This window comes from Suricata suricatta, chromosome 2 (assembly GCF_006229205.1).
Source record: "Suricata suricatta isolate VVHF042 chromosome 2, meerkat_22Aug2017_6uvM2_HiC, whole genome shotgun sequence".
Classification (NCBI taxonomy): Eukaryota; Metazoa; Chordata; class Mammalia; order Carnivora; family Herpestidae; genus Suricata; species Suricata suricatta.
In genome coordinates this window covers 27892387-27914934 of record NC_043701.1, presented here as the reverse complement: position 1 = coordinate 27914934, position 22548 = coordinate 27892387, and the positions used below count along the sequence as shown (strand labels likewise).

The window sequence follows — 22548 nt, the reverse complement described above, 5'->3', positions numbered from 1 at the left end:
ATGATACTTGGATGGCATTTTATCCTTTGTAAAATTCTTTCACAGAGATGATGTTTTGCATTTTTCAGTGACCAATTAGTGAATGTGATCACAGATTCCCACTTTTCATCTCTCTATATGAAATTTTTAATCTGTTATTTATTAAATCTATGTACTCCTTAATATTGCTTTAGTAATTTCATTAATCTCCACATATTCATTAATTCATTCTCTCACAAATTTTAGTCATCAAATGTCTAGTACATACCTAGTACTAATACAGAGGTTAGAAAAGAAGTATAAGAATGCGTTACTGGGGAAAAAAATGGTAGTCTACATAAAAGTTCATTTGCCATTTCTTTCCCTATTTGCCTTCTACTAAAGAAGTTTATATGAGCATTGATGATATTTCTCATAGAATTTTTCCATTACTGTAACTTTCACTATTGCATCTTTCTCTTAAAGATAACAGAAATAATGAGTTTAGCCTAAAGCTAAGTAGTCCTCAGAAAGATGGAATTCGAAGCTCATGAAGTCTTGTCCAGGTCCATCAGTGAAAGATGCATCCTATTCATTCAGTGGAGCTTGGATCACAGAACAGAGACAGGATATTTATAAATATTTCATGAATACATGGCAGAGAAAGAGATTCAGTGTATAGTTACCTGGGTGGGGATCGGTATAATCCACAGTGTATCCTTCCAGCTGCATTAGTTCCTGTGGTTCAGACTTTTTTTCTCTATAACTGCACATCGCGAAGGTATACTGGCTCACCTGTGCAAGAAAAGGTTTGCAGATCACTTGCATTAAATTTCCCTTATTTTTTTTTATCAGAGGACTCTTTGCCAAATCTTAAAAATAACAAGATTTGCTTATAAATCAATAGATGTTAGCATTTTCTAACACCTAACTCAGAAATGAAAGCACCTTTCCTCCGCCAGCTTGCAGTCAGGCCCTTCCATGCCTATGACAAGCACTTCCCAAGCCAAAGAACTGCGGGCCAAGATTCTATGAGCTATTAAAAGAAGCATCATAAAAAAGCATTCATGTTAAAAATACGTTTGAGAATCACTGGGTTAAATAAACAGGTTTCTTCTACTGCATGTTTTGTTATGGCCTTTAGTAGGCTAACATACTTTATGAATTTCTAAGAGTAAGATGTAACAGGAACATTCTCAAATGTATATATGATCACGGACTACAGATTTAAAGTGCACTTATTTCCAGACTATAAAGTAAAACAACAAAGAAACAAACAACAAAAGGTCAATTCAGGGGCATCCGACTTCAGCTCAGGTCATGATCATCTTGTAGTTTGTGAGTTCGAGCCTCCATCGGGCTCTCTGCTGTCAGCACAGAGCGGCTTCCAATCCTCTGTCCCTTCCTTTCTTTGCCCCTCCCTTGCTTGCATGCCTGCACATGCCCTCTCCAAAATTAAAGAAAAAAAAAAAAACCCAAAAACAAACAAACAAAAAACCCCCAAATAAACCAACAAACAAAAAGATTTCAATGGAAGTGGAGAATTTAGTGGCCCACATAAGCAAACCCACAGGATGGTCCAAAGTGGAATAAGTTTTTGGCACCCAGTGACTTATCACTGTCAAGATCACTCTGTCTCTCCATTCTACTTCTCTTTGGAAACTGGCTACATTTTCTTGTGCTGTAGTCTCAGTGACCTAGAACCACAGCCAACAACTGTTCAGTCACCTCCCTGACTGTCCCAACATGAGTCTTAAGGCCATATTTGGACCAATAACCATGGCAAAGGGGTAAAACTGACATTAGTCCAGTTTGAGTCAAGAGCTTACATTTGTGGCAAAGAATGCCAAGTGCTACAATAGGTGGGCTCTGAGAGGTTCCCCCCAAATAGAGAAGGGAGGTGCTGTTCCCAGCCGGAGAAAAGAATGTTTGGTGGATTAACAAACTGTTCTAGAGCACAGGATTCTATGGAAAACAGTTTGGGTAATGTGAATTATGCCTCCTTTCCACTTTTAAACATAAATGAAATTAAGAACACATAAAAAAATACCTTTCAATAGACAAAGATTAAAGAGGACTCAAAAGAGAGCTAACTATGAAAAACAAAATTACACAGACTATGTTAAAGTTAAGAAATTCTCCTTATTAGGGGCTCTTGGGTGGCTCAGTTGGTTAAGCATCCAGCTTTGGCTCAGGTCATGATCTCGGGGTATGTGGGTTCAAGCCCTGCGTCAGGCTCTGTGCTGACAGCTCAGAGCCTGGAGCCTGCTTCAGATTCTGTGTCTCCCTCTCTCTGACCCTCCCCTGCTCGTGCTGTCTCTCTCTGTCTCTCAAAAATAAATAAAAAACATTAAAAAAATTCTCCTTATTAAAGCACACCACAAAGAAAGTAAAAAGGTAAAGCCACAAACTAAGAGAAGATGTGTGCAAAATAAATATTCATCAAAGAACTAGTATCTATCAACGCGGGCTGACAGAGAAGAGCGACTGAGCTTAACTAGAGAAGAGGAGATTCTGCTTCCAGACGGCGGCATCACCTCCTGAGTTTCCCACCTGCCAGAAACTTCCCAGTATGTAAGCCTCACTGTTTGTTATGTAATCCCTTTGATCCAGATAAATCTAAGAGCTTATACCAAATAAACAAATGGGACAGATATTTAAAGATGCACGTGTGGTGTGTTCACTGCAGTACTGAATACAAGCAAAACCTGGAAAAACCAATAGTGGTTTGGTTACATGTATTACAGCATGAGCACACAGTAAATGTTACTCAGTCATTAAAGCACTTATGACAGATTTTTTTTCAGGATATGGAACGATTTCTAAGATATAACATAAAAGACAGGTGAAAAACAAAAATGTATAGTGTGTTTTGGATAAACGCTATGCATACATATGAACAGGACACAGATTAAAATACTTATACTAATTACTAGAAAGTGCTATTCTGGGGGTGCTGGATGGCTCAGTCCGTTAAGCTTGATCTCAGCTCAGGTCCAAGCCACACTGGGCTCCAAGCTGGGTGTGAAGCCTACCTAAAAAAAAATTATATATGCATATATATGTACATATACATAAAGGTGCTATTATAGGCTTATTTTTTCAGTTTTTTTTTTTTAAATATGAATTTTGTTTAAAAGAATTTAAGTCATCTCTGTGCCCAACATGGGGCTCAAATTTATGACCCCGAGATCAAGAGTCACATGCTCTACTGACTGAGCTAGCCAGGTGCCCCTGAATTACATTTTAATGACGAAAAACGAGCATAGCTATTTCCATTTTGGAAAAAAAACCCTATATATATAAATATACACATTTCCCAAGCCTTGTTTGGGAACAGTGGGGCAAATGACTGGTTTTTGGTACACCTGTGGTTCTTGTTTATACTCTTAAATTTTCTTTTTCACTCTCAATGAATTGCCTTTTCAACTGCCTATGCATAAGGCTTACAGATGAAATCTGGTGGCTACTACAGTGGTCTGTTACTCAAGAAGGTTTCAGTTTACATGGGTAGAAAGGTAGGATTGCGAGGGATTTGGCGGGGTTTGGGAGTAGTGTGGTGGTGGCTGGTAAACGGTGATATTATACTTCCATTATTCATTCTTGGGGGGAAAAAGGGTCATTCTCTTAAAGGCAATAACTTAGTCCAAAGTCCACTATTCTTCCATAACGTGATTTAATGTAGTGTTACCTTAACAAATATAAAATATTTCAAGCATAAACAAAAGGACAATAATATACTAATACGTCTATACCCATCCTCCAGCTTTGCGAAATCACTTCGTGTGTGTGTGTGTGTGTGTGTGTGTGTATGCATGCTTTACAGAGTTTTTTCTGGATACAGTTAAAGTCTAAATATATGTGTGTATATATATGTGCATGTGTGAATATATATATGTGTGTGTATATATATATATATATATTCAAACCCATTTTTCTTTTCTCTCTTCGCAGAGGTAATTACCATGCTGAATTTTGTATTATTTCCATGTATGTTTTTACAACTTTTATTACATACATTTTTAGGTTCCTAGACCCAATTTCAACCTGTTGTATATATAGGCAGGGTGGTTTCTACACCAATACCCAGCTGGGCACTCTACGATATGCTCAATCTAACACCACCTATATACCAAGACAGCACACAGAATTCAAATTCAAACGGGTTAAGGGTTCAGTCCTACAAGACTGCCCCTCCCGCACGGCCCCTCCAATGTCAGCCGTATGCCCAGGCTGTAACCTACAGATTGGAGGTTCTTACCACATTCTCTCTTTGTACTTCATTTTTGTTTTTTTTGTTTTTTAGGTTTATTTATTTACTTGGGGATGGGGTGCAGAGATAGAGGAAGGGAGAGAACCCCAAGCAGGACCCAGGCTGTCAGCACAGAGCCTTACTGTAGGGGCTCCAACTCACAAACCGTGAGATTATGCCAGGAGCTAAAACTGAGAATCAGAAGCTTAACTGACTAAGCTGCCCAGATGCCACTCTCTCCTTGTACTTCAGACGCTAGTCTAAATTATTACCTGTATTTCTGACTGGCTACGTATCAGGGATTCCTACAGCCTCCTCTCTACATCTTCCATCTGTTCACCAACCTGAAAGCTCTCCCAACCCCCTTATTTTTCTTTTTTTATACAAGCTTCATTACAGAGCACACCTGATTAAATCATTGGCTGTCGGCAATTTATCCAGCCTCTAGCCTCTGTCTCTTCCCCCAGACCTGGGAGAACATGGGGGCAGGTGGGAGTGAAAGCTCCAACTCTAATCACACTGTTGATTCTCCAGGCAAAGTGGGCTCTAAAATCATCTCATTAGCATAAGAAAAGACAGCTTTATCACTCATTAGGAAAGTACAAGGATTCTATGCTGGAATGGGGATAAAAAACAAGTATGTATTTATCATAAATCACAATTACCACATAAGTAAATTGAGAAAATCAAGTATTTATTCACACATTTTAACACTTTCTAAGAATTAATCAGGCGCGCCTGGGTGGCTTAGTCGGTTGAGCGCCTGGCTTAAGCTCAGGTCATGATCTCACGGTTCGTGGGTTTGTGGCCCGCGTCAGGCTCTGTGCTGACAGCTCAGAGCCTGGACCCTGCTTCGGAGTCTGTGTCTCCCTCTCTCTCTGACCTTCCCCTGCTCACGCTGTCTCCCTCTGTCTCTCAAAAATAAATAAAAGACAAATAAAATTAAAAAAAAAAGAATTAATCATACACATTTCTTCAACTTTTCCCCTCGAAAGTTCAACATAATGTTTAGCCATCTTGATACATATTCACGTTACCCAATGTCCTGATGATGGCCTTCCCGTTTCTTCCACTCCTGCCATTAAAAATAATGCCGCCATGGTCATTCTTGCACACCAGTGTTCGAGCTGCTTAAAGGGCTACATCAGTGGAATTGCTAGGCTGTAGGGCATGTGTACCTACATCCTCACTAGATATTGAAAAACTACTTTCCAATGCATATGTACACCAGTGGCACACAAGAGTTCCTGGTACTACACAGCTCTGCTAAACTTGGCATTTTGAGTCTTTATATTTTGCTAATTTTGATGAATGGGAAGTGGTGTATCAATAGTCTCTGAGTTCACAATTCTCATTACTAATACAGCGGAGCATTTATTCATCTTTTTGTTGGCCACTTGGGATTTCTTTGCTGTGGGTTTATTAAACAAGTGTGCTCATTTCCTAATGTTATCAGTCATTCAAATCCTTTTTCCATAATCAGTTTTGCTGTAGGCTTATTTACTTTTCTGAGCGCTTGCAAGGAATATCTTTGTGCTTAGTTACTCCTCTCTATTCTTTGTTTTCTATTTCTTAATTCCTGCTATCTTTATTATTTCTCCCTTCTTTTGGGGGGAGGGGTTTAAATTTATTCTTTTATGAATGTTTTAATTCATCTACTTAGCTTATTTATTTTCAGTTGTTATTTATTATGTAAGTTCAATAACCCTAAATGCATATAAATCTAGGTTTATTCTGTTTACCTTAGCTTAATCTCACAAGTTATCTCATAGCATTTTCCTTAGCTCAGTTCTAAATATTTCTCATTTCATTAGTTCTTTTTTTATTCATGAATTATTTACAAGTGTGCTTTCATATTTAGATATGTAGTTATACTTTTCTTACTGAGTTTTCAAGTAATTCCATTGTGACCAGACTGATTCAAAATTTTGGTACTTTTTGAGACCTGCTCTGTTGCCTAGGGCATGACCAGTTTTTAAAAGAAGGCTTAAAATCATGGAAAGAGCTTAAATGTCCATCACCTGATGAATGGATCAAGACGTCGTTTATATATACAATGGAGTACTACATGGCAATGAGAAAGAATGAAATCTGGCCATTTGTGGCAATGTGGATGGACCTTGAGGGTGTCATGCTAAGCGAAATAAGTCAGGCAAAGAAGAACAGATACCATATGTTTGCACTCATAAGTCTAACAGGAGAAACTTAACAGAGGACCATGGGGAGGCAAAGGGGGGGGTAGTTAAAGAGAAGGAGGGAGACAAATCATGAGAGACTCTTGAATACTGAAAACAAACTGAGGGCTGAAGGGGAAAGGGGAAGGGGGCTGACGGACCCAGAGGAGGGCATTTGTGGGGAAGAGCACTGGGTGTTATATGGAAACTCACTTGACAATAAACTATAAAAAATGACTGAAAAAAATAAATAAAAGAAGGCTTAAAAAGAAGGCACACACCATCACTGAATTCAATTTCCTTCTTTAATGAAAGCTTTTGGAGTCAGTTTTTATTTTAAAATGTCTTTAACTGTCCCCTATGAATGTTTAGTTGGTTATATAATATTCTAGGCTAGCAATCCTTCAGCACTTTGAAGATCTCATTCCATCATCAGAAACCTTACAAAATCCATGTTGAAAAGTTTGATGAAAGTCTGACTGTGGTCCCCTTGTAGTTAATTTGCCTTTTCTAATTTCTCTTAAATGTACTCTTTATCTTTGGTAATCCTGTGTTTTAATTAAAACATTTTTTTTTTTTAAGTAAACTCTATTCTCGTTGGGCTCAAACAAGCTCAAGATCAAGGGGCTTCAAACTCATGAGCCCATATGCTCTACCAATAGAGCCGCCAGTCCTGTTATTCCACAGCTTTACCGTGAAATTTTAGGTAGTTTTAATGTTTATCCTGGTTAATATTTGTAGTATTTCTTGTATCTGATAACTTGTGAATTTTATCATTTTAATCTTGTTCATTATCTCTTCAAATGTTGACTCTGTCTTATTTGCCCTTTATTCTTTCTTCAAATTCTATTGGAACTGTAGATTCTTTCCTATCTTTTAAACTCTGCATATTTTATGCTTCTTCATTTCTCTATGCTGAGTGCTAGGTAATTTCCTAAGATTATAATATCCTAGCATTAAATATATCACTAATTTTCTCTTTAAATATGTCTAACCTACTGTTTAACCTGCTCAATAAGGATGTAATTTCAATGACTGCTTATAATTTTTACTAGTTCTACATACTCCTATTCCAAATTTGCTTGTTAATTTTTCATAGTGTTATCTTGTTTTCTTATAGTTTTGAATCAGTTTATAAATTTAATCACCCTAAGTTTAATTATTTTATAGTTTATATATATGATAATTATTACTAAAATTCTTGGGTGTGTAAATAATTGGTTCATTGTTTCATAATTTTAAATTATAAGCTCATATCCAGCACCATTTTATCATGGATATTTTATAAAACCTACGTTAAAGATTCATCTCTCCAAAAACAATTTTTAAAAAAATGTTGGATGCCTCAGCTATATCACCAATCAAGAAGTATTTTTTATGTTAATTTCTTAACTTGGGCATTTCTCCCTTAACTTTGTAAACAATAAATTTGAATTTCAACATTCTCTGAGTACATGCTAATAGTTATAAATTCTCAGGAGTCATACTCCATATTCAGAGCCTAAGGCCAAATATAAATTTACTAGCCTGGGGGCATTTTTTTCTAGTCCACATTTCATAGGATCTAGCTCTTTTTAAGTTCTTTACCAGAAGACCTCTTATCCAAATTCCCACTTTGAGAATGCCTCAGGGTATGTTTTCTTTGGGTGAACAGCAGAATCCCTGCAAACCAACATCAACATGCTTGGGTATACACCGCAATACGGCTACGGTGTCAACTCACATGCTTCACTGTTTGGTCCCTGAGGGTTTCCTTTCTTCTTGCAGTTCAGCTAGGCATTTAAAATAGATGTGTATTATACTTACCCAGCATTTCTAGGTGTTTTCCATAAAAGAATTCTTAGCATTACCTTGAGGACTAGCCAAGACCACCAACTGAAATCCTTTAGCTAATCCTTCAATTCTAAATTTTTTTAATGTAGATTCTGAATAACAGATCTAGCATTCATATATATACATGGGAAAAACTATACATTTTCACCTCATTCTAGGAAACAATGTTTTTTTGATGGGGTTTGCACATAAAACAAAAATATGTTCAAATTTGTCTTATACTTCATTAAAATATAATTATTAGATTTCAGGGGACTACTAGGAAGTTATACTTCTGTGACCAACTATTAACAAAATAGGAAATATATTAAGCCTACTATTCCAAAGTTCCCCCTTTCATTTGGAAGAATCTTATAAACCTGGCTGAAAGAAAAGTCTCCTGACAGAAACTTAACAGAGGACCATGGAGGAGGGGAAGGGCAAAAAAATAGTTGAGGAGAGGGAGGGAAGCAAACCGTGAGACACTCTTGAATACTGAGATCAAATTGAGGGCTGATGGGGGTGCAGGAGAGGGGAAAGGGGATGATGGGCACGGAGGAGGGCACTTGTTGAAATGAGCACTTTCATTATATGTTATATGGAAACCAAACTGACAATAAACCATAAAAGAAAAAAAAGAAAGTAAGTCTTTTGACACATCACCACATGAACAATCTGGAATCTGCCTGGAGAGAGATGGCTAGCACAGAAAGGCCCGCCTTCCCTGCACAGCTCGTAAAATTCCCCCACAAATATTAGTTGGAATTTATAGCTACCACCATGTTGATGCTCCAGATCAGCTCCCCAACCAGACTTGTCCACTTTTATTCATTTCTCCACCTGAACTCCCAAGCAGGAATGGATCACCTCCGCCTTTAAAATTGCATGATTTATATATTTCCTCATCTAGTAAACCCTGTTCTTCCCTCTCGCACCCTTACAAACTTGTCCCCTTCACATCTTTCTAACCACATTTACTTGGGTGTTGTCTCTTTGTTTTTGACTCACTGGCTCTCATGATGCCTGGCATGTCATCCCTGCCTTTTAATTTCTCCATGAAATTAAACTTATTTCAACTGATAAAATTCTCTATTCAGCCACATTTAAAAATCTATTCTTTTTGTTAGTACAGATTACATACTTAACCTTGTGTTAAAAAAATGCTGAGTCTAGCAGTCTAAATTACCCTACTTGTACTCTTAAATGAATCCTTCTCCACTTACCATTCAAGTAATATTCGATTTTTTAAAAATCTCAAACACTGCACTTAAAATGTCAGGAAACAATAAACACGAGGCTAAATTCATTCCTTTATCCAACAAGGGCTGTCTTAAGCACCCAGAATGTTCTGGATCCAGTTGTAAGAGCCATGGAGGAACCACGCCTTACTCTTTCAGGTATATCGACAGCTATGATGTGATCACAGTCATAAGAACTCATTAAAATGAGAAGATCACTCACCAAACAAAATGAAGTATCAAATAATAATTGGGAAACAGCAATTAGGGAGTGATTATATTAAAAAGAAATTCTTCACCTTCTCAGAAACATCTGATTCATGTGACAGCTTCCTATATTTTATGTTTTTACTATAAGAAAAAGGTAAAGTCTAAATATTATATACTGCAAACAAAAACACATCAGGAAAAATGGTAAGATATGTATTGGGTAAATAGTATAGATGGAATTGAATTTCTCATTATCATAGGTTTACTTTCTGATAGCTGATAGTATGGTCTAATATTCCACAAGGTATTTAATCAGTGAATATTAATGAGTAAAATACTGTTACATTTAATAGAATTATAGATTTCAATTGTGTGGTGAGGATCTTAAGAGAATACATTTGGAAACTAGAGACTATGATATCTAGAGGACTCAAGTCTCACTAAATCACTAATAGTTAAAACCCAGAGCTAAGCTTTAATGAAAAGAAAACATAAAATTATTACCTAGAACATACTAGTATTGAAAGATTAGGGTTCAGGGGCCCTGGAGATCATGATCTCAACTCCAGAGTTCACAGATGAGGAAACTGACTTTCCCAAGGTCACTCAGAAGGAAACTGTCATCTTGAGTTTAGGAACATAAGTCTCCTCAGATATTTATTTTATAATTTGCATTCTGAAACCTACCTTGTTTTACCGCATAAGCCAATAACTTCTTATGTTCTGGTAACATGGTTATTTAAGATAGCTATAAGATATAGAGTTATCTGTAAGAATCTATACTCAAAGACCAGTAAGACTACTAAGTGTATGAGAGAGAAAGAAATAACATAAAAAGTAATCTGAGGCATTATACATTTTTATTATCTCCTTTCAGGTACATATTCAATACATCACCATCATGTTTCATTTGTTTTTATTTTTAATTGATTGTCAAGTTAGCTAACATACAGCTACAGCCTTGGCTTCAGGAGTAGATTCCCATGATTCATCACTTACATACAACATCTAGTGCGCATCCCAACAAGTGCACTCTTCAAACCCATCATCCACCTCCCTACCTCCCTAACCTTCCACCCCCATCAACCCTAGTTTATTCTCTGTATTTAAGAGTCTCCTATGGTTTGCTTCCTTCTCTGTTTATAACTTATTTTTCCTTCCCTTCCCCTATGGTCTTTTGTTAAGTTTCTAAAATTCCACATATGACTGAAATCATATGGTATCTGTCTTTCTCTGACTTATTTCACTTAGCATAATACCCTTCAGTTTCATCCATGTTGTTACAAATGAAACAATTTCATTCTTTTTCATTGCTGAGTGCTATTCCATTAAAAATATATATGCAAGCCACATCTTCTTTATCTATTTATCAGTTGGTAGACATTTGAGCTCTTCCCATAACTTGGCTATCATTGATAGCACTGCTATAAACATTGGGTTGCTTGTGCTCCTATGAATTAATACTCCTCTATCCTTCGGGTAAATTCCTAGAAGTGCTATTGCTGGGTTGTAGGGTAGTTCTATTTTTAGTTTTCTGAGGAATCTCCACAATGTTTTCCAAAGCGGTTGCACCAGTTACCATTCCCACCAACAGTGCAAGAGGTTCCCCTTTCCCCACATCCCCACCAACACCTGTTGTTTCCTGAATGATTAATTTTAGCCACCCTGACAAGTGTGAGGTGGTACCTGAATATGGTTTTGAGGGGTACCCAGGTGGCTCATTTGGTTAAGCATCCAACTTCAGCTCAGGCCATGGTCTCACTGCTTGTGGGTTAGAGCCTTATGTTGGGCCCTGGCTCTGTGCTGATAGCTCAGAGCCTGGAGTCTGCTTCAGATTCTGTGTCTCCTTCTTTCTCTGCCCCTCTCCCACTCATACTCACTCACTCACTCTCTCTCTCTCTCTCTCTCTCTCTCTCTCTCTTTCAAAAATAAATATAAAAAAATGAATATGGTTTTGAGTTGTATTGTCCTGGTGATGAGCGATGTTGAGCATCTTTTTATATGTTTGTTTGCCATATGGATGTCTTCTTTGGAAAAGTGTCAATTCATATCTTTTGCCCATTTCTTCACTGGATTATTTGCTTTTCAGGTATTGAGTTTGATTAAGTTCTTTAGAGATTTTTGATACTAATTCTTTATCTAATACATTATTTGTAAATATCTTTTTGCATTCTGTAGGTTGCCTTATAGTTTTGTTGATTGTTTTCTTATACTGATAAGGTCCTAATAGTTCATTTTTGCTTTTCTTTCCCTTGCCTCTTAAGACATGTCAAGAAGTTGCTGCGGCTGAAGTCAAAGAGTTGCTGCCTGCTTTCTCCTGTAGGATTTCGATGGTTTCCTGTCTTACATTTAGGTCTTTTGTATATTTTTGGATTTATTTTTGTGTATAATGTAAGAAAGTGATCCAGTTTTATTCTTTTGCATGTTGCTGTCCATTTCTCCTAGTACCATTTGTAAAGAGATGGTATTTTTTTTTTCCTGCTTTGTCAAAGGTTGGTTGGCCATATATTTGTTTATTTCTGGGTTCTCTATTCTATTCCATTGATCTGTGTGTCTGTTTTTGTGCTGATACCATACTGTCTTGATGATTGCAGCTTTGTAATACAGGTTAAAGTCTGGGATTGTGATGCCTCCAGCTTTAGCGTTTTTTTCTCAACATTACTTGGACTATACGGGGTCTTTGGTAGTTCCATACAAGTGTTAGGACTGTTTGTTCTAGCTCTGTGAGGAATGCAGGTGCTATTTTGATGGGGATTGTGTTTAATGTGTAGATTGCTTTGGGTAGTATCAATATTTTAACAACCATTATTTGTTTTATCTAATTGATGATATTTCAATGAATGTAAAATCATAACCGTTTGATGTGTTTAATACTGCTCTTAAATTTTCCTTGGTCTGAATATCATGCTAATTTCTCTCCATGCTCTTGCTGTTTGTTTGTGGTACACCTCTTAAAATTACCATAGATATGGATTTTGTTTGTAATCCTATTCTGAGAATCTGACTCCTAATATGTCTATTTACCACATGCATAGTAAGAGTTTACATACATATTGCTGCTTTCTGTTTTCTGTTTACTAAAGTTTTCTAGGCATCCAATTTTTACTTATAGACTTTAAAACTTCTCAAGGATAGAATTGACCTCATATTTTCTCTATTTATTGAAAATAAAAAATCATTTCTAATTATTTCTTACATAACTTGAGGAGTATAGCCCGTTTTATTACTCCATTAACTTTGAGTTTAGGTTTCATATCTTGTTATAATTACTTCATACATCCACAACTTGTTCAGAAACAATCCTTATGTTTTTATGTGTTGGACTCAAAGCATTTTCTAACATTAATAGAGATTCAGCTATATTTTTTATCATTATTCTTTAATTCTTTTCTATTTTAAGTTTCCTATTCCTGAGAAACTATGCTCCTTCATCTCAAATACCAGGAGCTCCTCTTCAAATGTTTTTAGGAAGGTGACTTATAGATCTTGAAGGTATACCAAATACTCGTTAATTTCCCATTACTTCTCTGTAGATTTAACTCTACTAATTTCTGTATCTGAGTGTAACAGTCAATGCATATTTTTAACTGAAAAAAATATTTTTGAATAAATGTTTGAAGATATCTTCTTCTCACTAAATTTCCTGAAATGAGGGAAGTCTGTGTATTTGCAGATTAGTTTCTTTGAAATATTAGGTAATGTTCTTTTTCTTTTTCTTTTTACCATTGCTCTTATTACTTCTTCTATCTTATCTGTGTTCTTTACCCATTTAGATAAGCAGATTTTGGTCACATTGAGTATTTGCTCTCTTTCCCTAAGATAGGTAGGTAGGGTTTGATTTCAAACTTTTAGAGCTTCACTTGCCTTTCATATTACTGACGTCATCTCTGTTGTGGTCATTCTGTACATTACCTAAAATGTGGAAATCAACTTGTTTGTTTTGTTTTACTGCCTTATTTCCATTAGATCTCTTCTATTAATCTCAGCCAACTCTCATTTTAACAGACTTTTCAATAGAGTCCATGTTTCTTATAAATTAAACAAAATCAGTATACTTGATTTTAGTATTACAGACTCCTTTGATAGGTCTCCAATACTTCACACCACCTTGCCTCTTATCCATCCTTGAACAAACAGTGATCTTGCAAGGTCTGACTTTTGCCAAATGACAGGAAATCCTCATTGATTCCCCTTCATCTCCCTCTAGAGAACTGACAGGATTTACCTCTTCAAACTCAAGCTGGAGAGCAAGTAGAAATGAACAGCTCACTCTAATCCAATTTTCATTTTCTAGCAGGCATTTATGTAGTGAGGTGTGCATAAGAATTTTTCCAGCTGCAATGGTATGGTGCTCTACATTCAGAGGCAAAACAAAGTATTTGAAAATTAGATGGTTTTTGCATCTTTTGCTTTTGGCAAAGTTATGGAAGGAACTAATTTAGTTATAAGATGACAGAATAATAAAAATATTTTTTATGATATATCACTATGTCTTGGGGAATCTAACTCAGGAACTTTCACACACCTACCCACCTACCCACACACACACCACTGGTTGAGAAACTGAGTGGCGGTGTGACCAAACCATCATAAACCTATTAAGGTGAGCCAAGTTCATCCACACTTATATCTCTAAACAATGCTATAAACAAGGAGTCAATCTGAAACCCTTTTTCATTTTAGAAAAATATTCATTTACAGATAAATTGGGGAGGGAAGCCATATTCAGCTCATTAAGATGGGCATTTCCAGTAAACTTTAACTTTTTTATGTTTAATAATTGTCCTCCAAATTTTATCATATATTCATATGGTTTTATCAGTTTTCTGTTACTTATCATTACAAATATACATCAATATAAAATGCTTTTTAATACTTAAAGCCCTTTGTTTATAACAGTTTGCTTTCTCTTTTTTCATAGTTTTATTTTATTCAGGTGAGGTAGTTTAACTAACCTGGTTTGTTCAAACAGAGGGAGAAGGGGAAATAAATATGAGTGTTTAGTATAACACCTGAGTGGCTCAGTCAGTTGAGCATCTGATCTTGATTTCAGCTCAAGTAATGATCTCATGGTCCTGGGATCAAGCCCACCATCTGGCTGTGTGCTGGGCATGGAGCCTTGCTTGAGATTCTCTCTCTCCTGTCCCTCCCTCACTCGTGAGTGTCCTTTCTCTCTCTCTCTCTCTCTCAAAAAAAAAAAAAAAAATAAACAGATGTAATGATGAAGCTGTTTTTGGTGAAGGGGGCTTTTTGTCTTTCCCAGGTTATTTTTTGTGTCTGTTAGAGATGTGTGTTCTCTGAAGTTCATTTATATGGCATAAACAGAAATTGACTGTCTCCCTGTTCTGGAGGCTAGAAGTTTAAAATCAAGATTGGTTTCTTCTGAGGGCTGTGAGGGACAATCTAGCCTTGGTCTCTCCTATCACTTCTGTGGTTTGCTACCAATTTTTGGCATATATTGGTTTGTAGAAGCATCATCTCCATATCTGCCTTTACATGGCACTCTCCCTGTGTGCAGGACTACCCCCAAACACCTTCTTCTTTATAAGGACACCAGTCATATTGGATTAGAGGCTCACCCTTTTACAGTATGACCTCATCCTAATTACAAAACTATTTCTGACTAAGGTCACATTCAAGGCACTGGTGGTTAGGAGTTCACAGGAATTTTTTTTTTTACTTCAATTTTGTAGACTTCTTTTTAATTGTAGAGAAGCATGACAGAGTGATCAGAGAGGATTCTAATGCATAATATTTATTTCCTAAGAATAAAGTTCTGTTGGGGAAGAGCCACGGAAATAAGAATTCAAGGGAAGAAAGCTACTAATACTTAATTTTCCATGGTTACAGGTAGATATAGAATCACAACAACATTTAGATTTTACGAGGCATGGTTATGATTGATTAATGGTTTTATTTTAGAAACTAGATCCATGGCAACTAATTTATGGTGAAAAATTTACAATGATCTAGAAGTTGTACAAAATTATTTTAAAGGACAATGTATTAACAAAACAGTTTGAAGACTAATGTGAATGTAATCTGGTCTATTAGAAAGCTATATTTGGTCCTTCTTTGGTATCTTTTAGAAATTTGAGCATTAGTCTTTCCTTGCTTACTAGTCAGAATGGTAAATAACTGACTTTAGCTTGATGTGCATTTATAATTTTCACATCTTCCTTCATTCTTACGACTATTTTCCCCCTATCTTATTTATTCAGTCAACAAATATTTACCGGGCATCTACAGTCACTATTCTAGGCCTTGAGGATTACAACAAAGCCCCCAGCATCAGAATCGGAGAAAAAAATTAGAAAAAAAAGATCAATCTCCCATAGAGAACAGAGAAGACTCAGTTATAAATAAACAAAGAGATATCCAAAACAATTTTGAGTCATGAGTTGTCTTGAAAGAAAACAAAGCAAAATAAAAAGAACGAAAGAGAAAGGGGTCTACTTTTGATAATTTGGCCAGAAAAGTGCTCTCTAAAGGCAGTCATATTAAGGTACAGACTTAGATGGAAAATATCTTGTTCTGCAAGACAAGTAAACATTTCTAATAAATTTTAACTTGTAAACGAGCAATGTCTTGCAATACGAGTACGTGATGCCAAACATCACATGATCACAACTGAGCCAATGGCTGTTCTCTCTCTCTTTCTCTCTCTGCAGGATTGTGGGTGATTGTCTCCCATGCTCAGATGCTCAGTGTTTGGCAGCAATAAGTGATTTTTCAGAATAGTGGAAGGTGCCTACAACTGGCACTAGAGTACTTTTTGTCCCTTCAACGCACCTGTGGACAGTCTTTACTTTTCCATACAAGAGTAAGCTCAGGAACGCTTTCCTTTATTCTAGGTCAGGCTGCCCTGCAGATAGAGACCCTTTCCTCTGCTGCCTGATTGCCAGTTACATTACAGTATATGGCAAGAGTTTATTAATACTGTACTGTAGCCAGCATCCATGCGAGGGTATACAATGGCCCCCACGCAGAAAAGGTTGAAAAGGGAGGCATTAAGGAGGAGGAGATGATTACGGTGGAAGTTAGGAAGGAAATCATTGAGAAGTACAAATGAGGTATGCGAGCGGCTGAAACTGCAAGACTTTATAAGAAGTCTACATCTGCATCTCGTCTGCGGAGGAGGAGAAAAAGGCAGAGGAATCCCACACTTCAAACGAGATTAGGGAGGTGTGTAAAATGTGGGAAACCGTGCAAAACTTTGTAGAAAAGCACCACCCCCATAAGGCTGTAGCAGGGCCAACGATAAACCTGTTTAACAATGCAATGTCCCATTTTCACAGTATCCTCAAAAGGAGGCAAAAGCGGGTGTCATTGGAGAAGTTCCTTGCTAAATCTGCACGAAAAGGAAAAGATTCCATTGAGCCAATCTAGCCGTGATTCTGTTAGTGGGAGTGAAAGTCCTCCTACACAGTAACCCTCCTGTCCCATTTCCCTCACACCAGCCACGAAGGGTTTCAAAGGTAATGGCGGCTTAATTTATTTGCCTTTATATTTTGCATTTTATTATTTTGCATATTACAACATTGTAATCATTTTCACATGAATATTTGGGGTTGTGTAATGATGGGGAAATTCACTTTGACATACAAGTGCTTTGAGTTACAAGCATGTTTCCAGAATGAATTATGCTCTCAATCCAAGGTTTTACTGAATTTCAGATGGAGGTGAAGCCCCTTTCACAGGCCAGGTTTAACATGAGTCCTGTCATTGCAAAATGGAAGTCACACTTTCATTCCCCTTTATTCTTTCCAACTCATCTTTGACATGACCTTAGGAAGATCGCTTTAACTCTTCTATACCTCAGTCTGACTTTCTGTAAAATGGAGACCATAACAGTGCATGCTGCAGGGGGTTTGGGACGACCGGAGGTAATTGATGTGTGGCACCTGGCAGCTGCCTGCCCGTTGAGCAGCAGTCCCCCAGCCAACCAAACCCAGCGGCCAGGAAGCCAGGAAACGCTCTTCCTTCTCTAACTCCCCTCCTTTGCATATCCCAAGAGTCCTTTCATGGAGGGTTGAAGATGTGCAGTGTTGCAGGGGAGGCACCTGGCTGATTCGGGGACTGAACTGATTGGGAGGCAGGCCATGTGCTCTTCTGCTGTGAATGACAGGAGGGCTGTTGGCTTTCCTGTCTCAGCTTCTGTTTCCCAGCCTCCCTTGGCTCCCCTCGTCTCCCTCCCTCTCTCCCCTACGTTGTCTCCTTCCCATGAAGAACAGTGGACAATGTTGAAAGTACTTGCTGAATGAATATGTAAATGAACAATAGCCTGAGAAGAAGATGATGAGGTGGAGATGCTTATAAATGTAGTTTTAGATATTATCCATTTTATTTCTAATGGACCCTATCTTGGCTATATATTTCAGTGCAGATTTTTAATATTCTTCTTTTTAAAAAGGTTTCATCTCCAAAGACATGTACATATATTAAGTTCATGTGGTCATGTGTTAAAGAACCTAGACTAGGGGCACATGGGTAGCTCAGTCGGTTAAGCATCCAACTTCAAATCAGTTCATGATCTCATGGTTTGGGGATCCGAGCCCCATGTTGGGCTCTGTGTAGTCTGGAGTCTGCTTTGGATTCTGTGTCTCCCTCTCTCTCTGTCCCTCCTCTGCTCACACTCTGTCTCTCCCTCTCTCTCAAAAATAAACATTAAAAATAAAGACCCCAGACTTGATATGTGTAACCCACCTAAAATGCTAAAAGTTTGCTTGCCACTTAAGATCTAGTCTTCAAAATACCCATCAAAGGGCTTGCTTTTTTACATGCAGTGTGAAATGCTTACATCACAGCTCTTTCTTGATATAACTTGAAATACAGGTTCAGTTGCTATTCTAGGCTTTATTTTTAGTGTTGTATTTCCAGCTAGCTCTAAATAATTATTTAACACGATAGATAATAAAACATCTGAAGAAGCACATTCAAGATCTTTAGAAATTCTAAAGCCTAAAAAACAAAAAAACAAACCCCTTCAACTTCAGAAGAATCAGCTACTTACTAAAGCCATGGGGATTTAAATGATACAGTATTAAACATTTCTTTTACTGTTTTCATATCTCAAAAGGCACTCCACAGACCCAGAATCTGTCATAGGTAACGGGGCCAAGGGTTTTAACGGGGACTACAGATGGAACAGGAACACAACACCGAGAACTAACAAAGCTACCGCTGAGGAGGAGGAAACCTGACCCAGGAGACAACCGAACAAAGCACAGTTTGAATTTCGAATACACAGGCTCCAGAAGCAACTAACTATGAACAGCATCCTTTTAACTCACTGGTCCCTGGCTCCAGTTCCATAAAGTGACATGGCGTTTTAAGTTCCTCTGGATTCCTTTAGTAACCCCAAGAGCTTGTACATTACCCATCTCTTTTGCAAAGTCATGTTAAATCCATTCCTGAGGCAAACAGGCCCTACAATGAGGCTGCAGTGCACATGCTAGTGAATCCTTCTAAATGGTTTTAACACCTTGTAGCTCCTGGTTTGCCAGCCAATATACTAATTCAGGGTGGGCAGAAGCCGCCCTCTGAAAGAAATGGCACTAATAGTTAAAACATGTGGCCGAAAGAGAAGCGTTGGGACCAAGGGGGGGTCACCCTGCTCCCTGGACTCCCAAGCTGGGGATCTTGCAGCCTGCACTCTGCCCCATCACCACATGCCAGGGGATTAGATAAAAACAGGTAGTCTGACCTAGTATTTGTTTTCACTTAGAAGCTTACTTGTTGTACATTATGGAACAAAGTGTGCATAATATACTGCACTGCAACTGAAAATCCTTTCGGTGGAAAGACTCAGCAATGATACACGTTCATATACTTAACGCAATCCACTCTTAACTCCATAAAGAATGGATTTATTGAGAATTGGGGGATATGAGCAGACTTTAATCTGAGGACAGCATGAAATCAGGTTTTGGCATCATCACCTTTGACAGGGCACCTTACGTTGCTGAGGTCCCACAAGGTAAAAATCTGCATCTGGTCTGGGAATCCTCCCATTTCACTTTCAATTGCCAACCTGTTCAACACCTGTGTCCACACGTGTACGTGCTAACTCTGAGCTTTAGAGACCACAGCCTTCAGGCTTGCATGTTGTATTCCTACCACAGAGATCATGTTAACAGCTGGCGGCTTAGCAACTGCCACCGTCTCATTTCAGTAAAGATTAAGGCTGAAAAAATCCTTAGCTGGAAACGTTCTTGGCAGAGGCCAAAGGTGCTGCTAGAGTTATTAAAAAAAAAAAAAATCCCACAGATTAATTTAATCAAGGAAAAGGACTCTATCTTCAAGATCATGATGGATTTGAGGGGAATACATATTTATTGTCCTGACCGAATGGCATAAAAGAGATTTAGCAATCAGTGTATAAGCTAAAGAGGGGAAAGGCAGTCTTTTTAAAACAATGCTGAGAGTGAGGCACGTATATTATTTTTTTTAACAAAGAGTTTCTACTCACAGATTATAAGAAAGACAAGGTCCTTATTTTTCATGGAGCAAATATTCTAGAAAGGGTAAAGAAATAATAGAAAGATAAATTAAATACAAAAGATTATTTTGATTAGGAATGTGCTCTGAAAAATATAAAATAAGATACGGGGACATGGAGTGAGTCGAGAGGGACTTTTAGATTTGGTGAGCAGAAAGGGCCCATTTCAGACAACATTTGACCTGATACTTGAACGGGTGGGGAGAATGAGCCAGCCATGGAGAAATGAAAGCAGAATGTTCAGAATTTCTATAGAGGGATTTATGAGTAGCCCAACAACCATAGATGGAAGAAAGGCAGGGGACTTAATTGAAGGCATGTTTGCTTAGAAATCCCACACTAAAAAATAAACCCATATTACGTATTTGAGATACGCTTGGAGAGGGAGTCTAGTGACTCTGAGGTACTACATGACAATTCTTGGCACTGTAATTCTTCTAGGGCAAAATCTTGCAAGTTGAAGTCCTGTTCAGTGTGGCTGGGAAAGATGCACCGAAGAGGAAGCTAGCAATAGATTCTGTAGCATCTACCTTAGGTCGGGGTTGGGGTAATTCTAAGTGTGATGGGAAGTCAGAGAACAATCTAAGCAGCGAGAAGGGGCAGAATCGGAGTTGCGCCTCCCACCGGTTATTTCGGCAATACAGACAGCAGGCTAGGAGGGGAAGGGCAGCAGAAGCAACTGGGGTGATGGTGCAGGGGTCCGTGTGGAGAGGACAGCAGTTCCAGCCAGGACGGCAGCCGAGAAAACGGGGAGGACTGGACGCAGGTGGAGCATGGTGTTGGCTGCAGACTAACACCACACCTAGGCGTTGTCACGTATGCCCAAATGTAAGTCAATTGTGGGTTCCACATAAAGGTTTGAGAAGAAACCTAAATTAATTTTTTAATGTTGATTTATTTTTGAGAAAGAGACAGAGATTCTAGTGGTGAAGGGGCAGAGAGAAAGGGAGACACAGAATCTGAAGCAGGTTTCAGGCTCTAAGGTGTCAGCACAGAGCCCGATGCGGGGCTCGAACTCACAAGCGGTGAGATCATGACCTGAGCCGAAGTTGGACACTCAAACGACTGAGCCACCCAGGTGCCCCGAGAAGAAGCCTAAATTAAAGGACAGGTAATATTCACTTCAATATTTACTGAGTCTTTACTATGTGGAAGGGACACTATTCACATATATGTAAAGATATACTTTACATGCGTATAAATACACACATAAGCTATACATACAGCATTTAAAAGTGGACACTTGTAAAAACATTTTTCAAAAATAACAGCTCACCAATATTTAATGCTGACTTTACAATACTGGACAATCCTAATTCATAGGGCCTTTGTGTTTTTTTGTAGGTATGAGATATTCAATAAAAGGAATCAGACATTTCCTTGGAATCCAAATAACAGAAAATTTAAGGGAATACAGGGTCTATATAAAAGAGGCATCTTTGCTTTGCCATCCATGTGAGATTCTCCTTACTAAATCCAGCCCAATGGTCACTCCACCTTGTCTTTTATATTTTTAGCTCTTGAGATACAGGTAAATGATCATGTAATATTTCACGTTTTAGAACCATTTTGAAGAGTAAATACATTGTCAGTTAATGTCCAAAGGTAGATTGTAGAAAACAATATGACAATTTTTTTGCTATGGAAAACTCAATGATCACAAAAGTTATTTTAAAAAATAAAATCTAAGAAAAAATTCATTTCCTCTAACATTTTGCTTCAAGTAAGCCCCCAAACCCATAGAATTTTCCATTTTCTTTCATATTACAGGTGTGTGTTTTGAAAAACAAACATATGCTACTTGACATATAAAAACTATATATACAGATTGTAATATTGCTCATTGATTAAAAGAAGAGGAACTTAAATGTCCAGAAAAGGGGAATTGTTACATAAATTATGTTATTCTATACTATGGGATCTAATCATCTGGTCAAAAGAATAACGTGGATTTTTATATACCAACATGGCAACTTGTCAAAACAATGCACACACAGTATATTGAATAACTCCATTAAGAAAAGAAGGGTGTGTGTGTGCAGGTGTGTCTGTGCGTACACACACACACACACACACACACACACACACACACACGGATAGACGTTTAGAAGACCACACTACTGGGGCACCTAGGTGGCTTAGTCAGTTAAGCATCTGACTTCAGCTCAGGTCATGATTTCGCAGTTCATGGGTTTGAGCCCTACATCAGGCTCTGTGCTGACAGCTCAGAGCCTGGAGCCTGTTTCAGATTCTATGTCTCCCTCTCTCTGCTCCTCCCCTGCTCATGCTCTGTCTCTCAGAAATAAACATTAAAAAATACTTTTTTTTAAAAAAAGAAGGCCACTCTACTGGCAATGGTCACTGGCAATGGTCCTCTGAAACGCAGAATAAAATAAGGTGGCA

General features: G+C 37.8%; 1 protein-coding gene across 16 annotated transcripts in view; it reads right to left on the bottom strand.

Annotated features, from left to right (window-relative positions):
• The window catches only part of CADPS2 (calcium dependent secretion activator 2), a 522703-nt gene that overhangs the window by 162359 nt on the left and 337796 nt on the right, over positions 1-22548 (bottom strand). For all 16 annotated transcript variants that reach the window (XM_029924158.1, XM_029924180.1, XM_029924174.1 and 13 more), the window contains exon 10: positions 645-753. In XM_029924158.1, the coding sequence (XP_029780018.1) occupies positions 645-753 (109 nt within the window). The remainder of the gene's footprint in view (positions 1-644; positions 754-22548) is intronic.